General features: G+C 40.6%; 1 protein-coding gene and 1 non-coding gene across 6 annotated transcripts; one reads left to right on the top strand and one right to left on the bottom strand.

Moving 5' to 3' along the window:
• Positions 1-201: 201 nt before the first annotated feature.
• On the top strand, positions 202-24,003 carry LOC126770156 (protein KIAA0100). 5 transcript variants are annotated; one of them, XR_007669442.1, is made up of 39 exons: positions 202-337; positions 724-850; positions 1,268-1,567; positions 1,809-2,063; positions 2,182-2,340; positions 2,410-2,499; positions 2,587-2,748; positions 2,840-2,984; positions 3,219-3,401; positions 4,121-4,311; positions 4,391-4,700; positions 4,849-5,199; positions 5,793-5,982; positions 6,079-6,247; positions 6,693-6,815; positions 10,820-11,058; positions 11,139-11,311; positions 11,755-11,919; positions 12,080-12,280; positions 12,350-12,543; positions 12,618-12,733; positions 12,811-12,958; positions 13,046-13,276; positions 13,345-13,548; positions 13,625-13,738; positions 14,216-14,402; positions 14,659-14,847; positions 14,966-15,126; positions 15,325-15,486; positions 15,713-15,865; positions 16,343-16,459; positions 16,690-16,910; positions 17,138-17,237; positions 17,647-17,788; positions 18,129-18,340; positions 18,655-18,851; positions 19,810-19,921; positions 20,670-20,885; positions 23,244-24,003. XR_007669442.1 is itself a non-coding variant. In XM_050489348.1 (38 exons), the coding sequence occupies exons 1-38, from the start codon at positions 279-281 to the stop codon at positions 23,087-23,089; spliced, it is 6,615 nt and encodes a 2,204-aa protein (XP_050345305.1). In that variant the 5' UTR covers positions 202-278; the 3' UTR covers positions 23,090-24,002. The 5 variants fall into 5 exon arrangements, 4 of the variants coding, with proteins under 4 accessions (XP_050345305.1, XP_050345306.1, XP_050345307.1 ...); XM_050489348.1 differs by lacking the exon at positions 20,670-20,885 and having other exon boundaries at positions 23,027-24,002; XM_050489349.1 differs by lacking the exon at positions 23,244-24,003 and having other exon boundaries at positions 20,670-21,807.
• Trnad-guc (transfer RNA aspartic acid (anticodon GUC)) lies at positions 16,023-16,094 on the bottom strand. Its single transcript has one exon. It is a non-coding gene; the product is annotated as a tRNA-Asp (tRNA).
• Positions 24,004-24,560: the final 557 nt, after the last annotated feature.

Here is a 24,560-nt window from a genome sequence, read left to right as displayed (position 1 = left end):
ATGATATAGCTTTATGTTATTATTTTTAACAAAAATATATAGATATTTTTAAATAACTATTAAGTTACAACATATAAAATTACTATACGGAAGTTAAAACTTCAATATTTTGACAATAACTTGACAGTTATACGAAATATTTTGACAACAAATGTCACAATGAGTAATATGATTACGGCTAAACTATTTTGATATGTTAGATATCATTTGCTTAGAAAATAAATGTTTTTAAGTAAATAAACATTACAAAACATCAATGAATGGTTTAAACATTTAAAATGAATATATTACTAATACTATGTCTAATTTTTTTCTTAATATATTCTTGTGTATCATGGTAAGTACATAGTAGCTTTCTGTTTGTTTTCGTGTAAAATACCATACCGCTCCAATTAGTACTATTAAACATCGGACGGTAAATATCTACTCTAAACTCAACCTTCAAAGCGTTTATAGGATTTTAATTAGAACCTTATCCTAATATGTTTTTATTAATTCAAATAAATGTATACAATATTTTTTATAATAATATGGGATCTATCTCTCTATTGTTATTGCACAGATATATATTTGAGAGAACTACTAATTTGTATTTAGCTGTTAATTTAACAGTTCCTTTCTAATTCCTACAAAATAATGCATCAAAACATAATTACTGCTCTGTGTTCATTGACTGTAGCGTGATGTTCAACATAATCGTACTGAAATCATACATAATTTCAGGTTACTACCAGCTTTATTAGCATGGCTTTTCAAACGAAAATATCATATAAAACTGAAGATTGGAAGGATAGCTGTACCTAAATTAATATTACGAGATGTAAGCTTATCGAAAGATGGGTACTCTATTGTAAGTATTCGGATGGGAAAGTATACTAAAGAATTATATAAGAAACAAAATCTAGATGCTAGTATATCTATGATAGTTTGTCTATTTAGTATTCTAATATATTAAAAGAAAAAAATCAACTTATTAAGGTCTTGTTTCTATGGTTTCATACAATTTAAAGAACACATTTTACAATACAGCCCGTATAGGTCATAATGTTAGGTAAAGACCTCCTTTCAATATATATATTAGGCAGAATGCCATCTGACACATGGCAGGTTTCCTTAAGTGCCAAGTGGAATGAGGTTATTTAAAGCAAAAACTGAGTTATTTATAACCCAGCGGTGCCTGCCTGGATTTGGTTCTAATTCATGTTATGCACGCTATGTCCAAAAGGCTCTTTTATAAACTTATTCTAATATAGTTTTGTTTTTCCAGCACATTGAAGAAGTATCTTTTAAAAGTAGCTTTTTCAATTCAGAGATCAATAAGTTAGTTTCTGTAGTAATCAAGTCTGTAGAAGTAAATAATTATGCAGAAGAAAAGAGAAGTGCAGTTGTCGAAACTATTTTAAAACCCCTCCTATCTAAGCAGAATTCAAACTCTAGGTCCGATGGACTTGACGATGAAGCAAGTGGTTACAGTACCCTGAAAAGAGACCTCAGTGGTCTAGGACAGCAAAAGTTACTAGATTTTAGAAATAAAAAACTGCCTCCTAGCCTTATTATGTTTGCTCAGGTATATAATTTACCATTTTACAATTTTTTTTTCCTATTTTTTAATTTATTTCTTTTCATATGTTAATCTACAATTTTGCAATGTTTTTATAATATTTTAGCGAGTATTACATCTTTGATGTTTGAAAATCATCCAACAAAATTTGTAATCCTAATTTTTTTTCTCAACTTAAATAATAATAATAACTCCCTCATCACATGTAAACTTACAATTTATGATATCTATAAAAAAATGATTTCAGTTTATGGGAGTCCACATCTATAACGCTATAGTAACAATAAATAGTAATTTAGATAATGCATGGAGTGTGCATGCATCGGTGTCAGAAGTACACGCTGATGGCGCGGCCGGCGGTCCTGCGCGTGCACTGATATTTTCGGCTAACATTGTAAATGCTAGAGTGATGATTTTGAAAAGCAGCAAAAGCTTAGCAGAGGCATCATGCAGTGTGTTAATTGAAGGGACAGTGAAGGCGGAAGGTCCCTTAAATGTAGAAGTAAGATTTTATGTTGAATATTAAATAGTATGAAATTAAATATTTAAGGGAAATCTTACCAAATTAAAAAATTAAGGGAAATCTTTTAATACCAAATAAAGCTTAATTTTCATTGCAGAAAATTCACACAATTGTTACTAATACAACAATAATGCTCCAAGATGAATTGTATGTTTTTCTACAAAATCATAAAAAAAGGAAACATTCAAGGTTACCACATTTCATGGAAGACCATTATGACACCCTTTTACCAAGACTGTCGCCCGCTATTCCAAAGGTAATTTTCCGAATGATAGATACTACCTATTTTCATTACTAAAAATAAAAAATATTTTTTTGATTACAGATATTTAGTCTCAAAATCGATGCGACTAAAATAGGCTGTATTGACAACATAACGAAGACACATTTTGAAACGACATTGCAAAGCTTACAAGTTAGATTATTTTATATATTTGAAATTAAATTTGTATATACAAATACTTAGTCAAATCAATAACATATTTTCATTTGATTTTATCAGGTTAATTCTAGATTCAGTGCTGCCTCTGTGGTAGTGAGCGCATCCGTAGCACAGGTGGTGGGTCTGCCACAGGTGTACGTGGCAGTGCAGATGGACCAGTTGAAGGTGCAGGCTCGGTCCGACACCCTAGTACTCATCAACAAGCTCAAACTAGACGCCAAGGTACATATCTTTATTTGACGAAATTTTTAATTTGTTAACTGTATCGTGATCGCCTTGTGTTAAATCCTTTTTTTATTTTTCTTCTTTGCAGTTGGAGAAAGGTGTTCTTAACCTATATCTCATTATCAGCACCCTCAACGTTACCTACAACCATAGCAATGCGTTCGAATGGTACAGTGCGTGGCAGCGTCTTAAGAAATCGAAACCGTTAAAAATGGCCGAATCTCCATCAAAACGTTAGTGTCAATTGTCGATCACTTTTTAAAACAGAAACGGTTCCCTGATTATGTTCTATATTCAAAATATTAAATGATAATAAAAATCCCGCCGAGTTCCTATCGCCAGTTCTTCTCAGGTTTGAGGCGTTTCTTTGCTAACCGGTGGTATATTTTTTTGATAATGAATAAGTAAATAAAATGATTCAATTTTCAAAAAAGATTTTTTCTTGTTTCGGTTTTTGGCACGGGCAGCGTGGGACACAGAGTCGTGGTGGGCGCGCGTGGCCAGCAGCTGCGCCGTGCAGGGCTGTGCGGAGCTGCGTGGTGTGGCGCTGCGAGCGCTGCGCTCCTCCGCGCCCGCGCACGTCAGCAGCGCGCTGGCAGCCGGCTGCAGCGGCTTGAAGGTCAAATTGGACCAGCTGTTGGATACTCGAGGTACATTCTATTAAATTTATTTTTTATCTAATAAAACCTAAGGTGATGCGAATTTAAATCGATACATTATTATTTGAGTGCTAAATATTGTGTCTTATATAATATTGTTTTACTTTTGTCGCAATATTGAATACTGTAACTAAAAAGCAACAGCCTGTAAATGTCCCACTGCTGGGCTAAGGCGTCCTCTCCCTATTTGAGGCGAAGCTTATTCCACCACGCTGCTCCAATGCGGGTTGGTGGAATACACATGTGGCAGAATTTCAATGAAATTAGCCACATGCAGGTTTCCTCACGATGTTTTCCTTCACCGAAAAGCACGAGATGAATTATAAATAGAAATTAAGCACATGAAAATTCAGAGGTGCTTGCCCGGGTTCGAATCCACGTTCATCGGTTAAGATTAACGCGTTCGTACCACTGGGCCATCTCGACTTTTTTTTTTTAACTGTAAACACTACTGTACTGTAACTGTAACTAATAAGAGGTGTTATCTAAATAAAGATTTATTGAAATGGTAAAATATATATGGTTGCGAAACGTAATAATACGTTTCGCAACCATATATATTTTACATTTATTATTAAAATGATATTATAACAGTTAGTATTATTATAATGCTATACATAAATTTGTATAATTATTTTTTTTATGATTTCTTGCGAAGTGACTGCATAGTTAATAAAGCTTAAACATATGTGTCGCATGTGCGGTAACAGAGGAGCCCTACAAGTGGGTGGTTGCGCAGTTGGTGGTGGGGTCGCGCCACTGGAGCGCGGAGCTGCTGGTGGATGGCGGCTGGGCAGGCTCAGGTGGGGAGCCGCCCCCGCGCCGGCAGCACGCGTGGCGCTCGGCGCTGCTGGCCGTGGCGCTCGTCAAGTGGGGCACGCACGGCCCGAGGGACTCCAAGGTAACTGTGCATTGCGACTCACTTTTTAGTTATGTGATAGTTCCAATTTAAATTTATCCCGAGTTTATTATATTTTTAGATTGAAGCCATGATGGACTGTCTTCGGCTCGAATGGAGTTCCGAAATTGCAGATTCGGTGATATCGTTCGTAGATTGCCTAAACGACTACCGAACAACTTCGACGCCAAAATCACCTCAGCAAGTAGTCTCCGATTCCTCCTGTAGCATAGCAGTCAACGTAGCCCTGTCCCATATCAATTTGTTCCTAATAATCGATGAAAAAATGTGTCTGATGACGAGAATTGACGCTGTGACCTTGGAGAAAACAACCGCAAAGGCGGGGGCGCTCGTGTCCGGGCTGAAGATGGTCGAGATGGTCCCCTACCAAGGTGAGGAAGATATTTTCTGAAAGTTAAATTTATTCTGTCGGGCAAAATAATAAGAGAACTAAAAATATGATCCCGTTAGAAACCCAAACTAAGAAATATACATCGCGACAGTATGAAGTGGACGCTTATATGATTCAAATGTTTGCAGGGAATGTTCTGTGTCAGAGATCAGATGAAATACCGACGACATTTTTCCACGTGCGGCTGGCCAGAATAGAGCACGTACCTTCGAAAGAGCGACACTCTGTATTGCTGGATTTTCAATTCATAGAAAATGTTGACTTCGAATGGAGTGCTAACTTGCACCTCAAAATCCTTACCTTCGTTAGAGCTGTCAGAAAATTCAGGGACGAGCTAAAATTGAAGAGAGAAAGGGACAGCGATATATCGGAATCAAAACAGAAGAGCAGTAGAGCGATAGATTGGAGAGTGTCGTTTAAGAATCAAACACATTTTGGTATCATTTTATCACAGAACAATAATATGCTTTTTGCAACAGGTCAGTGTATATTTTTTCTTTCATGACATTTTTTTAATATACTTTAAAGATAAGACAACGTTATAGACAACGTTAACAACATATTTTTGTCTGTCTGTCCTTTGTGCCCATATGTCTTAAAACTTGGTAAATATACTGATTCAATAAGCAACTCGTTCAGTACTTTAACCCTCAGTAACAGCCTGTTAATGTCCCATTGCTGGGGTAAGGCCTCCTCTTCCTTTTGAAGATAAGGTTTGGAGCTTATTCCACCACGCTGCTCCAATGCGGGTTGGTAGAATACACATGTGGCAGAATTTCAATGAAATCAGACACATGCAGGTTTCCTCACGATGTTTTCCTTTACCGTCAAGCACGAGATGAATTATAAACACAAATTAAGCACATGAAAATTCAGTGGTGCTTGTCTGGGTTTGTACCGCGGTCATCGGTTATGATTCACGCCTTCTAATCACTAGGCCATCTCGGCTTTTACCCTCATTAGTTGAAATTATGTTAAGTCAATTTAAGCTTAAAAAAAAACTTGTTTATTTCTCTTTTCTACAACGATTGGAATACAATATAAATATTTATTATAATGTTTCTTATTATAGATGACATGACAATTGCCTACGACCACGAAAAAGGTTTATCAATATTATGGAGCCAGTTGAAGATGGTGTTGAATGGTGATGAAATAATCTCGGTCGAAGGGTACTCCATGGAGAGGGCCACTGATGATCCCGAAATAAGGGTCGAGAGGAAAGCGAATGAGGGATTTGTTCTAATGTGGAATAAGGTTTGGTAAGTTTCAAACATGTGGATTATATACGAAGGTTTTTTTTTGTAAACATATTTTCAGAAAATCGTAAATTAATTTTCCATTTTTCTGTTTTTAAGGGCTGTAAACGTTGGCTTAGTCCGAGTAATATTTCCATATAAACATCGCTTCGCGGAAGCTGTGCAAGGGGAGTTCGTGTCGCTTTTCAAATGGATCAAATTAATACATGGAATTAAAAAAAAGCCGTTCACAGAGGAGAGTCCATTGCCCAGCGACTTACATATTAAGGTATGTCATCATATTATCATTGTTATACAGAATTTATTTAAAAAATAATCAAATTATAGTTTTTTATAGTATTTTAAAATTCACAGTTACTCTAAATAATGATGATCATGAACCAATGATGCTTATTTGCAATGAACCAATTCATGCTGTGATTCGCGTTCTCAATTTGGATTGTGTCCTTGTTCGTGATTTATTGTTAATGTTATTGTTAATGAACCAGACTGCAGTTTTGTTCAATTTTTCAAATTATTACTTTAACGTCTGCCTATAAGGCCGCAGTTCCCAAAGTCCTGGGTACTAACCTGTAACTGTAGTGAGGAAAGAGTGCATATGCGTTTGCGCACACACTTGTGTGTTGTCTCTTGAGATTGGCCGGCGGGGCCGAATTTTCGTTAAAAAATTTTATATTATCTCGTTTCTATTTATATTAATGTAACGTTTTCAGATCGACGAGATAATAATTGAAATGAGCGACGATCCATTCGAAGTCAGGCTGAGAGATAATTACGAGCTACTGGAGGACGAATACAAAGAGAGCCAGAAACGACGGACGATGCTCGACGCGAAGGTAGATATGGAAGTAGAGGAGAGGGGTGAGACCGAATGTCCACGACCACGCCAATTAGGTCTCCGGCGTCAAGCGTTTCGATACGGTGGCGGGTATCACCTACGCGTCAGTTGTGCTGTTTGTCACGGTGTTCTCGTGTGTGCGGGGTTCGTTCCACCAAGACCGTTACATTAATAAACCTCGTCATAAAGATTATAAAATTTTAATTATAAAATTGACAACATAAAAAAACGGGGAGTGGGCCGTTGACAGTATCTGGTCAATTAAGTTAACATTAAAACAATAAAATATTATGAGTGAGATAGCTGTAGGTGAGTCGGCGTTGGTTAAAATTAAGTGATAGATTTAAAGAGATAAGCAGGATAGTGCAAACCCTGAATGCATTGTCACAATGAGAACAAATAAATAAAAGCAGTGCGAAGCAGTAAAAAGCTCCAGCAGCAACAGCAGGCCAGTGGACAAGCAGTCTCTCCTCCATAAAACAGCAGAGCCTTCAAGAACTCCAAATCAGCAACAATTCCTTGGTTGAGTCCACCGAAAAATATTATATTACTTTGTAATGCAATATACAAAGTATATATAAAATTAAATAAAAATAAACACTCCCTGTGAACAAAACAACTTATTACCTATCTTGCATAAACACTAAGAAGGTCCTAAGAATGCACTAGACACAGGTACAAAGAAAAATAAGTTAATAAACCAATAACCCAGACAATTGAGGTTATTAAAGTTAACTTTTAAAGTGTCAGAATATTTTTTTTTTTTTATATTCGCCGGGAGGGCAAATGACTCTACTCCACCTGTTGGTAAGTGGTAGTAGAGTCCAAACGCGACGACGGCCAGTACAGTCGGGAAAAACGTTCTGCACTAGCCGCCTTCGCCTTGCCGGCCCGCAAGATGCCTCTTCACGCCTCGTTTGAAGGAACCCGGGTTGTAAGAGGAGGGGAACACGTGAGTTGGTAAGGAATTCCATTTTTTGGAAGTGCGACAAAGAAAGGAGTTGCCAAATTTCTTTGTTCGCGATGGAATTGATGTCACAGTTAGGCGGTGACATCGAGAACCAGCTCGCGTGGACTTAAGAAGGAAGGGGGAAGCGGGAATTAGAGAGAATAATTCCTCAGAGCACTCGCCGTGATACAGTCGATAGAAAGCGCTCAGTGCTGCTATCTCACGACGCAATTGTAAAGGTTCAAGGGTGTTTGTGACCTTTACGTCGCCAATAATGCGTACGGCACGTCGCTGCAACCGGTCCAAGGCCTCAAGTAGGTACTTAGCGGAGCCATCCCAAAGGTGCGAGCAATATTCCACGCAAGACCGTACCTGTGTATTGTACAGCAAGCACAGTTGTTGTGGCGTGAAAAATCGCCGCACCTTGTTCAGAACTCCGAGTTTCCGTGAAGCTGTTTTTATAACAGCCTCGATGTAATCCCTTGGACTAAGGTCGCAGCGAACGTCAATCCCCAGCATGGCGATTTTGCTTTGCATCACCAGCGGAGTACCACAGAGGGAGGGAAGAGGGGAAAATTTTGACTTTTTCGCCGTGAGAGCGCATACCTGTGTTTTCTTGGCATTAAACTCAACAAGATTATCAGAGCCCCATTTGGCGATGAGCTCTAACGTCCTATCGAGTTCAATGACAAGATTCTCCCGCCTCTCCTCAGTTTCCGCCCGCCCAGCCACTGCGCGTCCGTGGTATCCACCATGCACTGTACTATCGTCTGCATAGCAATGTATGTTCCCAAGGGAGAGCATATCATTGATATGCAAAAGAAAGAGTGTGGGAGATAGCACAGATCCCTGGGGGACCCCAGCATTCACTACATAGAATTGTGAAGCGCAACCATCTACTAAAACACGAAGGCTACGCTTGTGTAGGAAGCTGGCAATCCAGGTGCATAGCTGAGCAGGCAGACCATATGCCGGCAGCTTGGAGAGAAGACTTCTGTGCCAGACCCTGTCGAAAGCTTTGGAGATATCGAGGCTGACAACCAACGATTCTCCATGCTTGTCGATAGCTTCACCCCAGAGGTGCGTTACGTACGCTAGAAGATCACCTGTGGACCGTTTTGGTCGAAACCCGTATTGACGATCATTAATTAAAGAGTGATCTTCTAGGTAATGGATCAGTTGGTTATTTAAAATCCATTCCATCACCTTACAAAGTACTGAGGTGATAGCTATTGGCCGATAATTTGCCGGGTCAGACCGATCCCCTTTTTTGGGAACCGCTTGCACATTAGCTCTTCTCCAAGCCTCCGGCACACTTCCCGAAGAGAGAGAAAGTTGGAACAGGCGCGTTAACACAGGAGACAGCTCCGCTGCGCACTTCTTCAGCACTATGGCTGGTATTCCATCGGGACCGCTAGCTTTCCGTACATCAAGTGATTGCAGCTCCGCACGCACATCACGTTGCCTGATTTTAATGTCAGGCATCGTATGGCCACATGCAGGTATTGTAGGTGGCAGTGCACTACAATCATCGATGACGGAATTGTCGGCAAAGAGTTTAGCCAGGAGATCAGCTTGCTCTTGCGGACTGTGAGCTAGCGATCCGTCCGGATTTCTGAGCGGTGGCAGCGAAGGTTGGCAGAAATTGTTTTGCACAGACTTGGTCAGACGCCAGAAGCTACGGGAGCCCCTAGGATGCGAAACAAGGTCATGAGCAATCTGTACAATGCGCTGTGCATCCGCTCTCGTGTATGCCTTTCTACAGGACTTGGAATTTTTATTATAGTTTGCTTTCAGTGAGTCAATGTTAGATGCCCCGCTAATGCAGCCGTTGATCCACTTGCGATATGCCGCCTGCTTAGCTGATACAGCATCGGCACATTTACGAGTGAACCAACGGTTACGCGTACTCCTACTGACGAGATCTGAGCTAGGAATATGGTATTCCATTCCCAGCATGATCTCGCCAGCAACAGCAGCGGCACTAGCTGTCGGGTCATTCCCACTGAAGCAACGTTCCTTCCAAGGGACCGACGCATAGTAATCGCGCATACCGTCCCAATCCGCCGACTTATAGTGCCAAACGCGACGTTTGCATACCGCTAGTGGCTTCAGCTTGGCCTGTGGCACTCTGGTAGAAATAAGGCTGTGATCCGAAGAGCCAAGAGGAGCCTGAACCACAACCTGATATTCCACCGGGTGAGAAGTCAGCAGAAGGTCCAGTAGAGAAGGTGCTTGCCCATCAATGTCTGGGATCCTGGTGGGCTGATCAACCAGTTGGGTCAAGTCATGTGTGAGAGCAAAAGCATGAGCAGTCCTTCCAGCATGGTCAGTTTTGAGGGATTTCAACCAGGATTCGTGGTGAGCATTAAAATCTCCCAAAAACACCAATTCCGCGTTAGGAAATTGCTCTTGCGCAGCATCTGCCACCCGACTAAGATGGTCAAATAATCGGCTTGTCTCCAAGTCACCATTGTGGGATCTGTAGAGGCACACGTAGACTCGGCTCTGACGAACCAGGTCCACACGTACCACCAACATGGAGAAGGAGGGGTCCTCCAAGCAGCGCAGTCGGTGACAGCAAACATCCGTCCTGACGAACAAGCATACTCCGGCTTTCGCTTTGAAGGATTCTTCAAGCGTGTAGCCGGGATAATTAAGGTAGCTGGTATCGGCAGGACGGAGTATTTGTGTCTCCGTGAGAAACAACATTGCTGGCCGTGCTGTCTCGAGATGGTGGTATTTTATAAACCGCTAAACGGTTTATAAAATAAATTATGTATTAGGTAAAATAAATACAATATTTTAATAAAAGTTAAAATATTGAAAAAATTAAATTTATAGGGTTACATGTTATTTTCTGGCTTAGGGTTCCGACTGACAGTTTTGGAGGCACAATAGATACAAAATTTTAGTGCTCATGATTGACGCCTCATCGACGGCCCAATAAAATGTTAATATTTCTAGAAGCGGGGACAGTATACCTCCGTGGTCAGCTTTATATTTTAAAAGCGAAGGTCGGTGCAGTCATGACCGAGGCCCAAAACGCACAGGTGCAGGAGCTGTGCAAGCCGCACCTGTTCCTGCCGGCCGGCAAGGTGGAGGAGCTGTACGCGGCGCTGCGCCACAAGGACGCGCAGATCTACGTGCAGCGCACGCGCGCCGCGCCGCCGCCGCGCACGCGCCTCGTGGCGTGCTGCGTCAGCGCGCTGTCGCTGCTGGCGCTGGCCGACCGCAGCGTGCACGGCGCGCGCCGCGCCGCCGCGCGCCTGCGCCACCTCGACGCCGACTCGTGAGTACTGCCCCGCCCCGCCCCGCACCGCCCCGCCCCGCCGCCCGCCGCTACCCGCCGCTACCCGCCGCTCGTTGCAGGCCGTGGCCCGAGGACGGCATCGAGTTCACGACGCTGTGGTGCCGCGCCGTGAACGTGAGCTGCGCGCAGTGGCAGCTCCGCCTGCGCGACTTCCCGCAGCCGCTGCTCAGCCTCAGCGAGCTACGTCTCTGGGGGACGCTGATGGCTGCAGAGGAGCAGCCGCCTCCTCGAGGTGACGTTTTATTTATTTATTTTTTATATATATATACATTTAAGTAACTTACCCACCCTTGTAGACATTTCTCAATGAATAAATAGCTTAATGTCTCTTACTTCGCTCATAGTAAAAAATGACAGCGTGCTCAGTAAAATTAAGTGAATTATAAAACACAGATTCTTCTTCTTCCAAATCGTTCACTTTTACCAAAGCAATCGTGATTATGAGTTCCGGTCTTTTAATGCAGCTCCCCCGACCATCCTCTAGGCGTTTCATTAATAAAAGTTTAAAATATAGTAACATATATAAAATATAATATATTTTTTCGGTAATCTCTATAGGAAAAAATTAAATATCTCCCTTTTATTTCACTTCTACTTAGACAAAATTATTTACACACTTTCAAACGATGTCATAATAAAGGATTATTTAAATCATGATTAATAAAATTTTCACAGCGGTTAGGACTGTGGTTATTGACCAGGGCGAGCCTTGGGGTAAGTTCGAATTAGAGCGAAGCATGATGCCTCTGAAATGGTACTACGACCTCTGCTGCGAGATGACGGAGTTCAGCTATGCCTTTGGACCGTGTTGGGAACCTGTAATAGCGCACTGTAATCTTGGTAAGTAGAATTTAAGGCGTATAAAAACTAACATAGATATTAAAAAATCTTCTGCTATGTATCAAGAAAGGGATCTGTAGTAAATGAAGCGAAAAATATTGTCGTAGAAATTCCTTTTTTTTTAACAAATATAATTATATAACGTCATGGTGTTTTCCAGCATTTGATCAAGTATCCCGACCGTCGTTAGACCCATCAGCCCCCTTGACGTGGTGGGATAAGGTACGGCTGCTGTTCCACGGGCGATTAACGGTCAATTGCACCAAGTTCACGTGTCTGCTGCACGTGTCTCTCGATCCTTACAATACGACCGAGGAGATGGAAGTGACTTGGAGCGATTTGGTTCTAGACTGGACGAACGGTAGGAACTTTACATTCGTAATGTGAGAACGGGAGACGATCGGCTCGTTTTATCGATGTTGTCGCCCAGGCAAGCTCGGCTTCCTCGGCGAGCTGAAGGTGTTCGTGCGCACGGCCAGCAAGTACGACGACTGCCGCGTGCTGCGCGTGCCGGCGCTGCGGCTGGCCGTCAAGCTGGGCTGGCAGTGCGTGGGCGAGCCGCGCGACCACCACGCCGTGGCGCCCTGCGCGCCCACGCGCCTGCCCGAGTACTCCAGCAACCAGGTCGCCCACCGCCCGCCACACCGCCCGCGGTGTACGTCGTCTAAAGCATCGCTGACGATCTCTTATCGTTGCAGGAGCACGACTCGTACCGGGCGTTTCGCTCTCAGGGGCTCGACTTGCATTTGAGTATGGACACCAAACCTATCGAGGGAGACGGACCCGTGCTTCTGCTATATGGAAGTACGCTGAGGTATGAGGTTCGGTGGCATACGTTATAATTTGTAGCTACGATGATACATATTTTTTTGGAATAATTTGAAATCGAAGATGGTTCGAGAGTCTCAAACTGATCCTGTCGGGCACGACGCGACCCACCCGACGCGGTCGCGTGTTCAACAACCTGCGACCGCGCAAGCCGCAACTATCGCGACATTACCGGAACGTCAGCGTCTCTCTCACGCTCCATAACCTACAGGTGAGGATCGACCGGGTCTCTATCGCACGTGGAGAACGTAAGTATCACGCGGCAGAGAGAGAGAGTGACGGGGCGGGGGGTGCGCAGGTGTTCTACTGGTCGTCGTCGTCCATGCAGCGCGGCATCGAGATGCGCGGCGCGCGCGTGACGTGCGGCGCGCGGCACCGCCTGGCGCTGGTGGCGGGCTCGGACGCGCTGCTGCGCCGCGCGCGCGCCGTGTGGGCCACGCTCTACATGAACTGCGACCTCAACGACGCCGAGATCTGGCTCAAGACGCCGGCGCAGCCCGCGCACGCCGCCGACGAGCGCGACGACGAGGTCCGGCCGCACCACCGCCGCCTTCAGGGTCACTCTGTGCGTGCTACATGTTCCGTTGTATGACACAGAACTCGTCGTTGCTGAACCCGCCGGCCATGGAGAAGTGCTACTGTCTGTCGGTGCGTCGGGTGTCCTACGGCCGCGAGGCCGGCGGGGCGGGCTCCACGCCGGCGCCGACGCACCGGCTGGCCGTGCACGATCTGCGCGGAGCCTGGACTAAGCTCAACCGCGACCTCGCCTTTGCCCTCATTGATACTTATATCAAAACGCAGGTAATATAACCTTAATGTTATATAAAATCAAAATTTAACCGGAGATAGTAATGTCTCAATTTATTTAATGTTTTAGCAACTTAAAAAGAATCTTTCAACCAAAGCTTTAAAAGAGGAAGAGAAACCTACGACTTCACCAAAGAATCAACGAGAAACTGATGTAGTTTCTCCTCCTCCAGCAGCAACACAAGTGAGTTTGATGTTTTATTTTTTATAATTTATTTTCACAAGTGAGTTTGATGTTTTGTTTTTTATATATTTTTTTGCTAATTATTAATTTTGTAGTAAACTCTAAGATAGGTTTTTACTTGCTGGTAAGGTTTTGAGCAAGTCCATCTGAGTAGGTACCACTCACTCATCAGATATCCTACCGCCAAACAGGAATACTGAGTATTGTTGTGTTCCAGTTTGAAGGGTAAGTGAGCCAGTAGAACTACAAACACAAGGGACATAACATCTTAGTTCTCCGATTAAGTTGGTGGCGTATTGATAGTGCAAGGAATGGTTAATATTTCTTATAGTGCCAATGTTTATATGAGATGGTGATAATTTACCATCGGTTGGCCCAGTTGCTCATTCGTCCACTTAAAAAGTAATAAGCCAAAAAAGGTCGAAACTGCAATTTTTAAATAATTATAACTATTAAAGTTAGTTTGGGTGTCCGCAGGGCGGCGGCGGCGGCGCCAACATGCTGGCGGCGCTGGTGGCGGAGGCGGGCGAGGCGGGCGGGGAGGCGCCCGTCGTGTTCAGCGACGAGCTGGCGGGCGCGGAGGCCGACGCGCCGCCCGCGCACCCCTCGCACCTGCACCTCAAGCACGTGCTCGACGACGACAACTCGCACACCGCCTGCCTCAGTATGTTGCCCTGGTACCTCAGCGACCACTAACCGTTTACAACACAATGTATATATGAATTCGTACTTTGCATTCTCGGTTCTGTACACGATTCAGAAGAAACATTATAAATTAGTCGATTATAAAAGTATACTACCATCTAATATAATTTCCTGAATTATTTAGTGCATCGTTCTGTTGAAGGGAGTGTAGCGCGGTCGCGTTGAGCGTTACCATGACAATGACCTAACTTTCTGTCGGTGTATGCTGGGTGCAGTCGAGCTGGTGAACTCGCAAGTGGTGCTGAAGGGCTGCGAGACGCGAGGGTACGTGATCCTGTGCGCCGCGCGCGCCGAGGTGCGCCAGCGAGTGCGCCGAGCGCCCGCCGCCGCCGCCTGGAGCGGGGCCCTCTCCGCCATGCAGTACTACGCCACCGTGTGCGCCGCCGACCGCGACCAGCTCGATGGTGCGCCGTATTCCTACACATTTACAGTTTTCTTTACCTTTATAATTGTTTTCGACTTCTACTTTTTTAAGATAATTAATTATTTCTTTTAAAAAAACATGTTTAATATATTTTTTAGAGAATATTCAATGGGTATCAGTCGAGGAAATCGAGGAGCGCTGGCAGGGCACCGAGATCAGCACGTTACCCGATGTGCCCCGCCTGGTGGGCAGCGGACACTCCGCGGGCGGAGTCATCGGTCGGACTGTCGGGCCGTCGGCGGATGCGGGACTCGCTCAAGTGAATACCATTACTGTTACATTATAGGCATAGAAATAGAGAGTGCCCGGGTTTCACGTACACTGCATGCATTATATTATATAATCGCTTTCGAGATTTCTTGACTTGACTGCCTAGATTTGGATATCCGAAAAAAATCTCAATAAATAAGGAATTGATCCCGCTGACCTCGGCGCCTATTTGTTCTACTAATGCAAGCTCCAACGCATCGTGTCGCGCTGCGCGTGCGAGTTCCACTACGTGTCGCACGAGGAGAGCGAGGAGGGCGGCGGCGGCGCGGCGGGCTACGGCGCGCCCGAGCCCTACGACTCCTTCACCCTCATGCACCACGACCTCGACGTCTGCACCAACTCCATGCAGGTGGGTAGCGTCGCGCGCCAGGCTACCGAGAGCGGACATTATTTTTCTGTTGAATACGAGTGGCAGGAGTTAACTTGTACACAATTGCATATATATTGATATATTATATACAATTAATTTGAGACTTTTATTTTGGTATAAATGTTTTAATAATTTACCAGTTCATAGTTTAAGGAGATGAGTGAAATTGGTTAAGCTATGTAGAGGTTTAAACGTGGGTCCGCAGTACGCGATGCTGCTGGACGTGGTGAACAACGTGGTGCTGCACGTGGAGCCCGAGCGGCGCCGCACGCTGGAGCGGCGCGCGCGCATGCGCTTCCAGCTGCAGCTGCACCGCGACACCGACCCGCGACACCTCATACACAAGCTGCAGACACAAGTACGCAACTCGCCTTTCTACCGTTTCCTCATAAAGGTCATATAAATAAGTCAAATTATATCTGTTAGCCAAAAAGGCAATTTTTTCTTAATAATTAAAAATAAAGATTTACATTATAATTTGTTTTATTAGAAATAATATAAATTAAAAAAATAATCTCCCCGGCGGGGAATCGAACCCCGGTCTCCCGCGTGACAGGCGGGGATACTTACCACTATACTACCGAGGATATGACATAAATAGCGAAATAATCCATTAGATTGAAAATGCTACATATCATGCTACCTACAAGAATATACTTTTTTTTTATTGTAGCGCTTATACATATATCAATGGAATCAAATACCTTTATTATTTACTTATACTTTATAGGTATATTATTTCCTAGTGAATTTAAAAAAATTAATATAAAAATATGGTGTTTAGAATATAAGAAAAAAATAAGTTCAAGTGACTATTATTTTTAAATAATCGTAGGTGCGGGAGTCGCTGGCGAGGCTGAGGCGGTTGGAGAAGGAGTACTATCTCAAGAATCGGTCCATCAACGGGAACGACCCGGTCGCCCTCGCTGAACTCAAAGCTCTAGACGATCAGGTACGGTATGGTTCAATGCGACAGATAGTTAAAATTTTCATTATTTATGTATACACCCTCAATATAATGAAACAATTGAATTTAGACCGAGTAATATTTAGGATTATTCATATAGAGGGGTCAGTATAGACTTTTAAAACCTTTTGCCCGATTGATTATATCTTATTCGATCGATACAATAGATACAATAGAACGATGTTTCCACGCGTAACTCGTACCGAATCGCGCAGGTGAACGAGTGCAAGGAGTGCGCGTGGTCGCTGGGCTCGGAGCTGGACGCCATGGTGCTGGCGTGGCGCGAGGCGCGCCGCTCGGCCGCCGCGCCGGCGCCGCGCGCGCCGCACGCGCGCCCGCACCGCTACAACGAGATCTGCTTCAAGTCGGCGCGCTGGCGCCTCACCGACGCCGACGGACAGCTCGGCATCGCCGACCTGCTGCTCACCAACTTCCTGTACGTGCCCACCTCGCCCGCTCCTCGCGTCTGTGCGCTGCTCTGTGACAGAGCTCATTCGAGATACCCGTGTATTTGCATTTTATCGTCTTTGGGTAGTCGACGTGCAGTGTAGTGAAGTAGATTCCTGGTGTGAATCAAAATATTGAAATACGTAACTTTTAAGTAAACAAAAAAAACATAAACACTTTCCTAGTATGATATTTTTTCTATTACATTAATGACAGATACACAAAGACGTCACGATCGGACGACTCGGTGGAGCATCAACTCGAGGTGGGCTACGTGAGAGTCACCAACTTGCTGCCCAACGAACCCTTCCCCGAAGTGAGTGGTTGAATAAATTAACTCATTTGATCGATTTAGGACCGACCCGAGGTTCGATTCTAGAACTTTTGCCCGCCGATTTATAAGCTAAACCGTAACGAGACAGTCAATTATCTACTAATCACAAAATATGGTTTAGTAATAGTAAAATTAATAGAATAGTAAAATTAAAAAGATAATGAAAATAAAATTATTATAGCCGACGTACTGGACTAATGGGTACAACACACCAACCACCTAAACCGATAATAGTCCAGTCGCCGGGGGAGTGCCGACTTGCAAAGAGTCAAGGAGAGTTGAAATTTGAGAGATTGGTATAGTTTGGGGTCGTGATTAATGTTCCGAGCTTGCGAACCCGAGCGATCCCCGCTCGCGCCGGCCCCTTCTGACCAAGGTCTGCGCGGCGCAGGTGCTGGCGCCGCAGGCGGCGTGCGGGCGCGCGCCCGTGGCGCGGCGCGCGGCGCTGCGCGTGTTCTGCCGCGACCGGCCGCCCGTGGGCGGCATCTCCGTCAAGGAGCACTTCGAGGTCAACATCGTGCCCATCCGCATCGGTCTGTGCGGCGACGCGCCTCCGCTTCTATACTCTATACTCTATCCGCCTTCGAACGCGCACACGTTGTCCCCCTCCACTCGGTGAAGCCATTGCGTCGTCCCTTTTTGACGGTGCCGTCTGAGGACGATAGTCGGAATTTAAAAATTTGCACTTATTTATAACTACTAAGAAAATGTTGCTACCGAGTTCCAGAAATAGATGCTCATTTAACAATATATATATATACCGTCTTTTTTAAAGGATTCACTTAAACGCAACAACCGTGTGTCGCTATATATCCTTCTTATATACTTAAAGGATATAAAATATTAAACAAATCTATTATCTGTTAATATCAGGTTTGACTAAGAAATTCTTCAACACGATGCTCAAATTCTGCTTCCCGGAACGAGATCCGGACGCTATAGAGGAAGGCGAAGAGGAGGGTGAGGGTACCCTTCGAGCCGGTTCCGGTTCTTCTAAAAAAGTTAAAAAGAAGGGCAAGGATTCAAACTCTAACTTCTACGTGAAGAGAGATAAGAAAGATAAGGATGACGTGGAAAAGATGAAGGTGAAAATTAGATTGTGATTTGGAATTGCTAAATTATTGCGGTCTGTGTAACTTAAAGCTGCACCCACTCAGGTTAATTTACCTGAAATAGAAGATAAACTTTTAAGCCGATCATTAAAAAACAGTACCATTTCAATAAGTATATCCAACCTACCTCTAAATCCGGTCATTATTTATAAAGTTTAATTCGTGAGTGTATTTATAAAGAAAATTATATGAGCGGCGGCGAACATCATAAAGCAGCTATTTGCCATCTAATTTAAAAAATAAATAAGTTGTTAGCACATTTTAATTATTGCGTCCATCATATACAGGAGCGAGCTGAGAAGAATAAGCTGTTCATTTACATCAAGATCCCGGAGGTGCCGGTGCGCGTCTCATACAAAGGCAGTAAGGAGAAGAATCTGGAAGACGTCCGAGACCTGCCACTGGTGCTGCCCACGCTAGAGTACCACAACGTCACGTGGACTTGGCTCGATCTGCTCCTAGCTACCAAGAGTGACACCAGAAGGTATTATTGCGTGACTTTTAAATTGAAGGACTATTTGCCGCTTAAAATGCTTTATTATTATAATCCTTCAACTTGATTGTTCTGTTGAATTTCAATTTCTATATAATCTTTTTGTAATTTATAATTAATAAGTTTTTGTAATTAAAAATTAAAACTTTCGTATTATATCTTAAGTTATTGTTCAAGAAACATGCGAGAAAAAATAATAATAAAAAAATATACGTAGATTTCGGTATTTCGGCCTTTCGAAGTACATTTTTCTGTATCGGGCGTACCCATTTAGCGTTGCGTAATCGGTTTTTACATTACATCAAATTATTGAAAATTTCATTACAGACTAATAATTAAAGTCAATAGCCGAGAAAAGCTACCAGAAAAACGATACAATAATGAAGTTATTTCATTAAAATAAGAATGAATAGGAGTGGTTTTAAGTATAATAATAAATAAATAAATAATAAATAAATAAATAAATAATAAATGTTGAGAGATGCAAATAAATAATAAATAAATAAATAAATAAATAATAAATAATGTTATCTTAATTTTATTTTGTATTAATTAGTATATTTTTAGTAATTTTTTTGTAACGTAAACTTTGCATGAATTTAATGAATTATTTAATTTTAATTTGTACCTATATCAATTTCAAACTATTTGTGTTATTAATTTTAATTTTATTAAGTGCATGTTTATTTTTTTATGATCTTTAATTTGTACCAATTTGGACTTTTTTTTTTAATCTTTCTACTCATGTTGCTATAATTATGTGTTAATGTATTTTTAAAACAAATATTGTAATTGTTGTGGCTACTTTAAAAAGCTTCACATGTTAGCTATTTTCACTAAATTGTTTTACATTTGTCATTAAAACATGTAGTAGCTACTAGTGGTCCTTAAAATAAATAAAATAAAAAAATAAATAAAATAAAAAATATTAACCCGTCGGTGCTCGTAGGGTGATCGTGTCGCAGGCCATCCGCCAGAAGCTGCAGCTGCACCGCCGCGCCGCCGCCGCGCCCGAGCCGCACGAGGACGACAAGGCGCGCCTGCTGCTCGGCGACCGCACCGTGCGTATATATTTGTAATGTAATAATAATATCCCGGGACATTTTTCACACTCGGCCATCTGATCCCTAATTAAGCTTGTGCTATGGAAACTAAACAACTGATATACTACATATACTACTTTTCTTTTATAAATACATATTTATATAGATAATTAGACTAAGGACAAACGGACATATTCATGTACACAAATGTCTGTCCTGGGTGGGAATCGAACCCACAACCTTTGGCGTGAAAGGCAAGTATCTACCAACCACGCCAACCGGCTCGTCGATTTGCCAAATAAACACATTCAACACGTGAACCTTGATCGATTGCTTCGTTAAGAGATTAACGTATTCTATCCACTGGGCCATCACTCTTTATCCATAAACTTTCTTATTCAATCTTCAATTCAATTAATCATATACACATGAAAGCACACACGCAAAACGTGCGAAAGTAACAAATCACGACTGTGTAACGTATACACACAACTGCACAATTTTAAAATATTTATTTTCCCACAGTATTCACAAAATTTGTAGGATGTTCTTTATATTTTTATTCCTTATGTTAACAATAAGTATCGTAACTTATTCTGCTCAAGTAGACTCTTACAATTACTATTAAAAGGTTATATTACAAGACTATCTTAAATGTAAAATACCCATCCCGTGTACTTGCTTATATGTCGTTTTTCGGAATAATTAGTTACGGAGCGGCACAGTTATAATATTCAAATTCTGATCTTTTTATGTTATGTTGTAGGTGGCTGAAAATAAACCTCAGAAGAAAAGCACTCCGAGCGTATTCAAGTTTTCGAAATCGTAGCGTAAGGTTAAAAAATGCGTTGATCAAACGAAACTGAACCATAATGAAACGTAATAGAATATATTTTCGAAAGCAGTTTTGTAAATTGTTTATCTATACAATGAAAGATTTTGATATAATCTAAAAGAATCAACGAATATTTATTTGACATAAGTTTTTTTTTAATTAGATTTTTTAAAATATATCAAAGTAAAAAGACATATTTTTTTTCCTAAATTTTAAATGTTTTTGCTGAAATAATGTTGATCATAAAATGTAGCAACAATTAAAGTAAAATTGTTTATTAAAATAAGTTAATAAAATTATTTAATGGGATGATAAAAGGTAAATTGAATGAAAATTAAAAAAAAGACATCATTCCAAAATATATGTAATAAGGTTGAAATAAATAGAGGCTGTTAAGATTTTTTATTTTAAATAATGTTCTGTCAATTGAACTTAGATATATCTTTTTGTATCGAAGAAGTTGATTGTTATCTATGGTAAAACTGTTGAAATGTTAAACAATAGCACTTATAAATAATCAACTAAGCTAATTTGACAAAGATTTGCTATCCTGCTTAAATTCGTACATCGAAAAGAGATAGATAGCGATATTCTTTGTCTACACAAAAAATAGCACTAATATTGGAGTACCCTCTATATATATAACTTTTATTACAAGGTTGAACATTGAAAGTAAATTTTGATGATCAATTTATAAAAAAACATTCAGTTGATTATTAATAACATTTCTTAATAGTTATGAACAAATGAAAAGTAATCTCTATATAAACTGTTTATTTATTAATAATTTTATAATACGAAATAAATAATTTTTAATGAACTTTTGAAGCATAATTCAAGTACCGCTTATTTTTGTAAGTGCTAAAGTACTTGTAAGGCTAAATTGTAAAGGATTTATGAAAACCTGCATACTTATATTAAAAGAATCATGTATACAACCTGCATTGAAATACCGTTGTGAAAGTTTCACATTTTTTTTAAATACATACAATTGTTGTTTTATTAATAATGCAGTATTCGTAATAGTATTTATCTGTATGATATATTTTATACGCGGTATGTTATTATTGTACCAATAAATATTATTTGTACTAAATGTTTATTTTTGTTTTCATTTATTAAATTGGTTATGGAAAATTGTTACAGTCAACAAAAACCTATTAGCTATTGTCATAAATTATATTTATATCCAACCTGCTAGGTATATATTTTCAAATATTAATTCCATTTTTTTCAAAAGTATTTAAGTGTGGCTGGAACCATTTTGCGTCATCATCATCATCAACAGCCAATCGTAGTCCACTGCTGAACATAGGCCTCTCCCAAGGTGTGACAAAGCTCCCGGTCCTCCGCCTTCCGCATCCAGTCGGCACCACCTTCGTAAGAATGTCATGTTTGTCATGGCAGGTAAGACGCATTGGTTGAAGAAATCTTCAAATATTGCGGTATAGACGGCGTGAGGACTTGAAAAAGGTTGCCAAATGCTGGTGCCAAGCGAATTCTTCGATCTCCCTTCTCGAAGGCTTCTTCGGCTTCTCGAAGTTGTTCCTACTTGTATTACCTGTCCTAGGTAGGTATATTCACTAACAACTTCGAGAGGTTTCACTTCGACGTATATCGGTCTCGGTACGACATGCCTATTGAACATGACCATTTTGTAACTTCGCACAATTTCGAGTTATTAGTTGACAAACCGTTTTTTTAATAATTATCCATATTTATATATTTGTCCTATTTTGAATATTGAATCCTTCGATCATGATGACAGAGACAACCATCTCATCATTTGGCTTCAAACCCCAGGGTGGGAAAATAAAAAGTTATTGGCCGTAGTCTGGAAGATGGAAGTGTGTACCCGTGCCTCGGAAAGCACGTAAAGCTATTAGTCTTCTAGTACTGGCCGTCGTCGCGTTTGGACTCTACTACCACTTACCATCAGGTGGAGTAGAGTCATTTGCCATCCCGGCGAATATATATATATAAAATAATCACGACTGTGTAACGTGTACACACAACTGCACAATTTTAAAATATTTATTTCCCACAGTATTCACAAAATTTGTAGGATGTTCTTTATATTTTTATTCCTTATGTTAACAATAAGTATCGTAACTTATTCTACTCAAGTAGACTCTTACAATTACTATTAAAAGGTTATATTACAAGACTATCTTAAATGTAAAATACCCATCCCGTGTACTTGCTTATATGTCGTTTTTCGGAATAATTAGTTACGGGGCGGCACAGTTATAATATTCACATTCTAATCTTTTTATTTTATGTTGTAGGTGGCTGAAAATAAACCGCAGAAGAAAAGCACTCCGAGCGTATTCAAGTTTTCGAAATCGTAGCGTAAGGTTAAAAAATGCGTTGATCAAACGAAACTGAACCATAATGAAACGTAATAGAATATATTTTCGAATGCAGTTTTGTAAATTGTTTATCTATACAATGAAAGATTTTGATATAATCTAAAAGAATCAACGAATATTTATTTGACATAAGTTCTTTTTAATTAGATTTTTTAAAATATATCAAAGTAAAAAGACATATTTTTTTCCTAAATTTTAAATGTCTTTGCTGAAATAATGTTGATCATAAAATGTAGCAACAATTAAAGTAAAATTGTTTATTAAAATAAGTTAATAAAATTATTTAATGGGATGATAAAAGGTAAATTGAATGAAAATTAAAAAAAAGACATCATTCCAAAATATATGTAATAAGGTTGAAATAAATAGAGGCTGTTAAGATTTTTTATTTTAAATAATGTTCTGTCAATTGAACTTAGATATATCTTTTTGTATCGAAGAAGTTGATTGTTATCTATGGTAAAACTGTTGAAATGTTAAACAATAGCACTTATAAATAATCAACTAAGCTAATTTGACAAAGATTTGCTATCCTGCTTAAATTCGTACATCGAAAAGAGATAGCGATATTCTTTGTCTACACAAAAAATAGCACTAATATTGGAGTACCCTCTATATATATAACTTTTATTACAAGGTTGAACATTGAAAGTAAATTTTGATGATCAATTTATAAAAAAAACATTCAGTTGATTATTAATAACATTTCTTAATAGTTATGAACAAATGAAAAGTAATCTCTATATAAATTGTTTATTTATTAATAATTTTATAATACGAAATAAATAATTTTTAATGAACTTTTGAAGCATAATTCAAGTACCGCTTATTTTTGTAAGTGCTAAATTACTTGTAAGGCTAAATTGTAAAGGATTTGTGAAAACCTGCATACTTAATAAAAGAATCATGTATACAACCTGCATTGAAATACCGTTGTGAAAGTTTCACATTTTTTTTAAATACATACAATTGTTGTTTTATTAATAATCCAGTATTCGTAATAGTATTTATCTGTATGATATATTTTATACGCGGTATGTTATTATTGTACCAATAAATATTATTTGTACTAAATGTTTATTTTTGTTTTCATTTATTAAATTGGTTATGGAAAATTGTTACAGTCAACAAAAACCTATTAGCTATTGTCATAAATTATATTTATATCCAACCTGCTAGGTATATATTTTCAAATATTAATTCCATTTTTTTCAAAAGTATTTAAGTGTGGCTGGAACCATTTTGCGTCATCATCATCATCAACAGCCAATCGTAGTCCACTGCTGAACATAGGCCTCTCCCAAGGTGTGACAAAGCTCCCGGTCCTCCGCCTTCCGCATCCAGTCGGCACCACCTTCGTAAGAATGTCATGTTTGTCATGGCAGGTAAGACGCATTGGTTGAAGAAATCTTCAAATATTGCGGTATAGACGGCGTGAGGACTTGAAAAA

This window comes from Nymphalis io, chromosome 8 (genome assembly GCF_905147045.1).
Source record: "Nymphalis io chromosome 8, ilAglIoxx1.1, whole genome shotgun sequence".
NCBI lineage: Eukaryota > Metazoa > Arthropoda > Insecta > Lepidoptera > Nymphalidae > Nymphalis > Nymphalis io.
Note: the sequence above shows the minus strand (reverse complement) of the source record. Positions and strands in the feature narration are given on the sequence as shown.